Genomic DNA, 8,360 nt, shown 5'->3' with positions numbered 1-8,360 from the left:
GGTGGGATGTCCGGAGGCAGGGCTGCAAAGTCCCCTCTGCCCCAGGCAGGGAGCAAAGGCAGTTTCACCCAGGGGGTCCTGGGACCGCTGGGAGGTCCCCAGGAGGTTTTATGGCTTCCATAAGTTCCCTTCCAGCTGTTACTCATCCTGGGCAGGGAAGCAGCGATCTTTCTCCCTGCATGCAGCTGAAGAAGCTGGATGGGACTCCCAAATCCGCAAGTCAGGGCGGCAGAGGGAGTGATGAGCATCCCCACAGGCAGGTCCTTCTGCATGGGAAGTGCTTCTTTCTTCACAGTTATGATCCCAGGTTTATCAGTGCTTGGATGTGGCTTAGTGGGTCATGTCCCCATTATCCCTCCAGTTGGTCTGTGGAGATGGATCTCCCGCTGGGTGAAACTCTCCCTGCACGATCAGGGTGGGATCCCGGCACCACTGCCTGCCCCATGCTGGGCCTGGGGTGCTGGCATCAATCTGAGCTAACTCCAGCCACCTAATTACTGCAAGGTACTTGCCACGGGTTAATTGCTGCGTGTTCCCTGGGAGCTGGGGGAGAGGATGCTGCAGCTGAGACCCCGCACGGGGTACAGGTACCCCCTGAAGATGCCAGCTTCTCTCTGGGGACTGCCAAGGGAGCTGGGGCTTTTGCTGCCTTTATTTTCAGCTGGGATCTGTGTTGCCCATCCCGCTTCCTGCTCTGTCCTCCTGCAAATCCTGGCGCTCTCCCTTTTCTTCTCCTTCACCCATGCACTGTCTGCGCTGCCGTGTTGGCTCAGTGGTGAACAGGTGGCCCTGTGTCCGGCCTCACTGGCACCCACCAGCCCTGTCCTCAGTCTCTGCAATGACCCTGGTGCCCAGAGTAGCCTGGATGGATTTATTTGCCCCAGGGAGCAAAGGAAGGGCCTGGGAAATTCCTCGGCTGGTGGTGGCTGTTCTGTGTTGTCAGAGGGGCTTTTCCCCATCCCCCAGCCCTGATCCACCCCATGAGACCAAATATGGTTTGGGAAGATCTTCCTGGGATGGGACCTGCTCTTGGATGGACACCTGAGCATCCAGGGCATGGGACAGGTATAGGCTGCCCTTTGAGTGATGCCTTCCAGGGCAGGTGCGTGGGATGATGGGGCTACCTGGGTCCGGTGAGGGAGCAGGATCCGTCCCGCTTTCTCAGCCAGCCCTGATCTTGCTAAGGAGTGTGATTCAGACCCTCTGGGGTCCCCAGGGAGTTGGTGGTGCTGCTGGCTGGGTGAGGGCTGGGTGAAAGCCCTCCTACACATCTCACTTTCACCATGTGCCTTTAGAAAGGATTTGGGGGTTGCTGGATTGCTCCCCACTAGGCTGCCCCAGCTCCTTACATACCTCATACCTGCCAAAGCCAAGCATTCAAATTCAAATTGGTTTAGAGCTATCTAGCCACAAAAAGATGCTCGAACCCTTTCCCACACCATTAAAGCTGCCTTTCACTCTCTCCCCTGTGATAAATTTGTTGCCAAATGGCATTACGCTATAGGAAAGCAAAGCAGAGATTGCAGCAAGGTGGCGGGCGATGGCACATTTCAACCCACTTTTCCCTTGAAAGTGCCTGAACACAAGGAGTACCCCCGGGATGGTTTGTGTTCAGTGCCTTACTCTGGGACTCCAGTTCATCTGCCCTTTCCCTCTTGGGCTTTTACTCCTCTTCCCTGTAGGACTTGGAAGAACTGCCTTGCCTGTCCCGGCGCGCTGGCTGGGGGGTCGTGGTGTCTGACGCAGCCGGGTACAGAGCCCTCTGTGTGCGGCATCGTCTCGCGCTGGCTGGGACTTACGGAGGGGCTGAAATGTGAAGCCGCTCTGGGGGCCCAGCTCTGGTGCTGTGGGGTACCTGCTGAAGCACCATTAGGCACAGTTTCCATCAGGAAGGGATCATTGGGGAAATTACTTGGTTATGTCATCCTGAAACCCTTTTTCCCTCTGTATCAGGGCCCCAGAGTATCTCAGTACGGTTCCCTTGGCTTCTTCCACCAGGCAGGACTGTGGGACTCGCTCACAGCACACCAGCCTGCAAACCAGAGCCCAGCCTGGGCATCCCTCTGTGCCAGGTCTGCTCCAAATCTCCTGGAATCTGGGAGAAGTTGAGCTCAGTCCCAGCCATGCCACCCGCTCTGGAATGCTCGGAGGCAGTTTTCAGCCTTTCCCTGCCTCACAGGAGAGACGCAGATCCTCTGGCAGTAGCAGGTACCCGAGGTGTACATCCTTGCAGGGCGTTTCCGTGTGCGAGCATCCCGCGGCAGTGGCGTTGGCTGGGGCCGGCAGCACGGTGCGGTTGTACATGACTAATTGCACGTGCGCTCAGGAGGTACCGAGGCTGTCATTAAGGCCAGGTGCCACTGGTGAATCCACCGTGTTGCCTAGGTGAGCTTGAAAGGCAAACATCCGCTTGGCACAATAATTCTGGAGATGACTGTATTTGTTGACAGGAGGGAGCAAAGCAGCCGGTGTGGGTTTTGATGGCATGGGGAGCTGCACTGGGCATCCGTCACGGCACATCCCGGCTTTTCCTGGTGTCTCCAGCTCTGTGTGTGCTGCGTTTCAGCTTTGCTGCTGCTCTGGGCAACCGGTTTCTGTGTCCTCCCGTCCCTCTCCTTTGCTTCAAGCTTCTGACAACCCGTTTTCACCAGCTCTTCATCCTCCTGTGGGTACTGCTGCTCTCCCCCTGCGTCTCGGCTGCCTGTAAGCTCAGCTGTGCGCTTTATAGCTGTGCAAATGTACCTGTTTGATACTCATCTCCCTCACTTTCCCCTTCCAGGAAGGAAATTTTGCTTCTACAATTGCAGGAGGCTGTAGTGGGGCAGCCTGAGTGGGTAAACTGAGTCACAGGGTGACTTCTATGGGGCACTACAAAAATCACAAACCACCCCAAAAAAGGGAAGGGACATCCCCGGGAGGGACCCAGAGGGACTTTGCACCAGTCACTGGTGGATATTGGTACTTCTGGGGCTGTTTCAAATATGCCTGGTATTCCCTGTGAAAATAAATCTGATTTCTTTAGGGAGAGGAGATCACTGAAGGTTGACAACACTATTAATATTTTAAAAAGCCCCCAAAATGTTTCACTTAAAGCACAGTGGCACGGCTTATTTCCTCCCCCCACCCCTTTCTTTTTTTTTCCTGTTTAATCCTTAAAATGGGGCTTAACTGTGTCTCATGGGGCTTCTCTCCTGGGGAGGGACAGGGAACCTCCCAGGGCAGCAGTTAGTTTGCAAAACAGATAACACCTCCCCCTCTTCCTCTTACAGATAAGAGAGGAAGATCCCAGGGATTCCAGCCAGCCCTTCTGCATGTGTTTGGGGATCTGCTGCAGAGACTGGGGGGCCATGGGGGAGGAGGAGGAGGCAGAACCACATCTCTGTGCGTTGCTCTGGGGCTCCCAGCACCCACTCTCTGGGTGGCCTCAGGGCTTGTGCATGCTCCCAGCTGGCAAAACCCATCGCTGTGGGATCTTGTATATCGGATTAGATATCAGGAAAAAATTCTTCCAGGGGAGGGTGGTGAGGCACTGGGACAGGTGTCCCAGAGAAGCTGTGGATGCCCCATCCCTGGAAGTGTCCGAGGCCAGGCTGGATGAGGCTTGGAGCAACCTGGTCTAGTGGAAGGTGTCCCTGCCCATGGCAGGGGGTTGGAACTGGATGGTCTTTAATGTCCCTTTGGACACAAACCACTCTGTGATTCTATGGTTGTGGACATGGAGCAGCTTGAGGGTGACCAAGTCATGGAGCAAAAAGCACTTGAAGGTTACAAAGCACAAAGATGTGTCTGGCACAGGAAGTCTGGGAAACTGGAGCCCAAAAAAGATTTGGGGACCGTGTCCCTCCTCCTTGGTGCTGCTCTTGTGACTCCTGGTCAGGCATCTGCTGTGGCCAGTGGCAGGCGGGACTGTGTGGCCGTCAGCCCTTTGTGCTTGTCCCTGAGCCCTCTCGCAGGTAGCCTGGACACGTCTCAGCAGACCACGTGTCTGTGTGCCTGGCATGAAGCCGGCAGCTCGGGTTGTGCGTCAGGAGAATATTTGACCGCAGATGCTGAACGAGTGGCAGGACTTCGTTCAGGGCGGCGAATGCGGGGAGAGGAGAACAAAAAAAGGAGGAGAGACTGGAATACAGATGATGGCGAGCCAGCTCATTTGGTGCCAGCTCAAATCCCCCTGAATTTAAAGCATTTTCTGGGGGGTTGAAATGCCACCAGATCGACAAAGCCTGGTGTGAGCCTCTGAGCCAGGGGGACCAAGGCTGCAGGGTCCGGACCCCTGCCTGGCCCTGGGAATGTGCTGGATCCCAGCCGGAGCAGGGGAGGAGAGGTGGCTGCAGATCTCATCTCTTTGGCATCTCCATCCCTCGTGGGATGGCTGGACCAGCAGCTCCTCGGTGGAAAAATCCTCTTTCGTGGGGTGGCAGCATCTTCCCCACTGCCTTTTGCCTTCTTGGGGAGGGAACAACTACAGGATTTTGTGCTTGGCGTCTGTGAGATGGCATCAAGCTCTCCAGCTTGGCACCTGGGGGAGAGGCCAGTGTTCCAGTCCCTGATTTCAGGTGCCTGGGGGGAAAGCGTGTCCATGCAGGGGACACAAGTCCCACCGAGTCTTGGCCCTCAGCTGTCCCCTGTGCCCGTTTGGACCATGTGCTCCTGGGGAGCATGGCAGGCTGAGTGCAGGGGCTGGAGCACGGGCGATGCGCAGAGGATGTTTTGGTGCCTGCCAGCCCTGGGAAAAAGCTTTTTCCACTGAGTCATTTGCTGCTGCTGCTTTTTGTGAGACAGTGTTGAGATCTGGGGGAAGGGGAGATGGAAAAACCCAGCCCAGATCTCCCTGCTCCGGCAGGACCAGGTCCACGCCAGCACAGCTGCCCCATGTTTGCTTTTTGGAGGGAGCAGCAGACAGACAGCAGCATAAATAGAACAAGAACAGCTATTTTAAGACATCGATTACATGATCTGTGCGTTAAGAAAAAATTCTATAAAATCTTTGTTTCAACTGCAACTGGCACCGTGGGCTCCAGAGGAGCAGGGGCAGCTCCAGCCAGGCCGGGCGTTTGGGAACCATCGCCTCAGCGGCTTTGTGGTGGATGAGCCGAGCCGTGAGGCCTTGGCTTCTGCACGTGTTTCTCCTCAAAGTTGTGGTACATGGATGGTTGCCCACATGTGCCACCGTTTCAGTGTCCCACTGCCATCGTTTTGGCGTTGGGCTGCTGCGGACGGGAGTGATGGCGTGAGACTGGTTTGGTCTGGGCGAAGGGAAACCGCACTCAGGGAAGGGACGTGGGTGCTGTTTTGGTGATGTACGTGTGTGTGCAGTCAAGGATGGGGATTTTCTTCCAGAGGAGGTGTTTCTGGGTTCTTAGGGAGCTGAAATGAGCACACTGCTCAGTATTCACTGCAGCTGGGGCTGAGCACTCAGGCCATCCAGCGCTGAGCCTTGAGCTCCCTCTCCCACAGCCGTGCTGGGATCACCCCATCCCTGTGTCTCATTCCCATCCCAGCTTGGATGCTGAGCTGCAAGGGAAGAGGGCAGCAGCCCAACTCCCAGCAGCATAAGTACTCATGCCCAGGCAAAACAAATATTAATTGGGGATTCAATGCTAGCTATCAGGGTGGAGGAGGGTGATGTTTGAGGGTTTCAGACAAAGTAGACAAGCCAGGAGCCGCTCTTGACAAGTGAAAGTACTGAAGTGGCTACTGAAAAGAGCTCTCTCTCCACTAGCAACCCTAGCCCCAAAGGTTTAGTATCAATTAATCTGAAAATGCTTTTTCTTCTCTTCTCCCTCCCCTTTTCTTATCTCTGTTGAAGACCTTTGGTGGTTTTTGCTGAGTAAACTGCACATCAGAAGGCAAAACTGTCATGTAGGATGGGGTTTTGCGCTAATAATGGTATAAACCACGTTTATCTCTGCAGAATGGCTTTGGTAGCAGGCTTTTGGGAAGCTCTTCTAATGACAAAGATGTTTTTATCAGGGCCCTGTAATTCATCCCATGCACCAGGTCATGCAGGGGTTGTCACGTTTGCCTGGCTCTGCCATGAACCAGCTTTGTAATTGCGGCCAGAGCCAGCGTGTTCTGCTGAGCTGGGTGGGCATAGGGCTGAACCAGGGCCGGAGCTGCCCTCCACCCCACTCACAGTCTCATCCCTTTCCCTGTGACGATTTGGGGGGCAGAGCTCGAGTTTGGCCCTTGTAGCTTATGTCCATGGTCCATAGCTTGGGACCAGCCAGACAATGACTAGTTCTCATGCTGAAAGATGGTGTGGATGTGTAATTCCTGCCCACAAATAAACCCAGTATGCTGGAAGAAGAGGTTGGGGACCCCCCACTGCCTCAGGAGGGTAAGCAGAAGACGTTACCTTTCCTTGAAGATCTGTTATTTATGGAGCAAACCCAAGGCAGGCTGGAGGTGGTCCCACTCAGGACATCTGCGTGGTGTGGTGGCCACGTGGGGGTGGTGACCAGGAGGGCAGATGCTTTGGAGCCAGCAAAGCCTCATAACTTACTGAGTGTGACTTAGAGCAGGAAGCCCTGGATGTGGCCTCTGGGCTCTGTCCATCCCACCAGCATCAACGGATCATTTTCTGCCTTTCCACTTGTGCTGAGGTTTCTCTCCCTTCTTGTGTCCCACAGACTGCCTGGAGCTGCTGCCCCTGGCGTCCATGGCGTACACTGTGACTCCCACGCCGGCGGGGCCCGTCGGCTCCCAGTACTGCGTCTGCAAAGTCGAGTTGTCCGTGTGCGGCCAGAACCTTCTGGACAGGGATGTCACTTCCAAATCCGACCCCTTCTGTGTCCTCTTCATGGAAGTCAACGGGAAGTGGGTGGAGGTAAGTCCTGAAGCTGGGTGGGTTTCCTCTTCCTGTGGTTTGCCCATGCTGGTGTCTCCTTCCCCTGTGCTCCCCTACAAGGCTGATCCTTATTCCTCCCCACGCAGAACTGGAAGCTCTTCCGGTCCTCCTGAGGTTGTGTGCGCGTTGCCAGGGTGTTAATTATTCTGCGTTTGGGAACTGGCCCTTTCCGTGTCGGTGCTTTGTGCTGGGCGTTAGATCTAACTGCAGATCTCAGGTTGCTGACCTCTGGGAGGGCACTGGGCAGGCATGAAAGGATCAAAGTGGTCCCAGCCCCTTCTCATCTGCTGTAAGCTGGGGTGCTTCAGATCTGGGTGCCTGAAATGCCGATCCCATGTGGCAGTTAGATGTTGTGAGGACCTACTCCCAACGGTGTGTGTTTCCAGGTGAGCTGGTTCTTGGATCCCGAGTTGCACTGGGAGCTGGTCTTTGGGTTTTGCTTGAAGAGGGGCTCTTCCTAGGGGCCAGGAGTGTGCTGGATGAGGGTCTGGCAGGTCAGTCCAGTGGACGAACGCTATCCAGGGCAGCTTGTGCTCTCAACGCCCGTAGCCTCCTTCTAGAAGTATTTCAACGTCAACAGTCCTTAAGTCAGGCATCTCACAGACTGGTTGTGGAGAGGGCAGGACCATGGGACAGGGAAGGAAACTGTTGGGAGGTGGGTATGTGGAGGGGGGTCTCAGTTCAGCTGCAGGCAGACAGCAACTGATTGGCAAATCCGGAATGAGCTCTTTGCAGACAATGGTCTTTCCTCCTTACCAGAAATCTCATAAATACGTGCTTCAGCTGCTGTATTTGATAGTGGGAGGCCCAGAGAAGAAACTGCAGATGATCTTGTTATTTGTTTGGTTTTAGAAGCCATCTCCTTACAAATGAGAAAGGTAATCCCTACAGGAGAGAGGAGGGGAGGGATCATGACATAGGCAGGGGGGCTGGGTGCACCCTCAGCAAGTTTGGGGACCTGGACATCCAGAGGGACATGGACAGGCGGGCCTCTGCCAACCTCAAGTTCAACAAGGCCGAGTGCAGGGTCCTGCGCCCAGGTCAGGGCAATCCCAAGCACAAGTGCAGGCTGGGGGATGGACAGATGGAGAGCTGCCTTGTGGAGAAGGACTTGAGGGTACTGGTGGATGACAAAATGGACACGACCATGTGACCAAATGGCCCAGAAGGCCAGCTATGGACAGGCGGGCCTCTGCCAACCTCAAGTTCAACAAGGCCGAGTGCAGGGTCCTGCGCCCAGGTCAGGGCAATCCCAAGCACAAGTGCAGGCTGGGGGATGGACAGATGGAGAGCTGCCTTGTGGAGAAGGACTTGAGGGTACTGGTGGATGACAAAATGGACACGACCATGTGACCAAATGGCCCAGAAGGCCAGCTGTAGCCTGGGCTGTATGCAGAGAAGTGTGAGCACCAGGTTGAGGGAGGGGATTCTCGCCCTCTGCTCAGCTCTCGTGAGACCTCACCTGGAGTGCTGCATCCAGCTCTGGGGCCACCAACATCAGAAAGACACG

At 55.3% G+C, this 8,360-nt stretch overlaps 1 protein-coding gene across 1 annotated transcript in view; it reads left to right on the top strand.

Annotated features, from left to right (window-relative positions):
• Positions 1-6,638: 6,638 nt before the first annotated feature.
• CPNE2 (copine II) overlaps positions 6,639-8,360 on the top strand; it is a gene marked incomplete at its 3' end in the record, with an annotated part of 37,131 nt that continues 35,409 nt past the window's right edge. The window contains exon 1 of the mRNA XM_010149711.1: positions 6,639-6,829. Coding sequence (XP_010148013.1) covers positions 6,662-6,829 — 168 coding nt within the window. The remainder of the gene's footprint in view (positions 6,830-8,360) is intronic.

This window comes from Eurypyga helias, unplaced genomic scaffold, assembly GCF_000690775.1.
Source record: "Eurypyga helias isolate BGI_N326 unplaced genomic scaffold, ASM69077v1 scaffold8594, whole genome shotgun sequence".
Lineage (NCBI taxonomy): Eukaryota > Metazoa > Chordata > Aves > Eurypygiformes > Eurypygidae > Eurypyga > Eurypyga helias.
The sequence above is the reverse complement of the archived record's forward strand: the minus strand, read 5'-3'. Positions and strand labels throughout refer to the sequence as shown.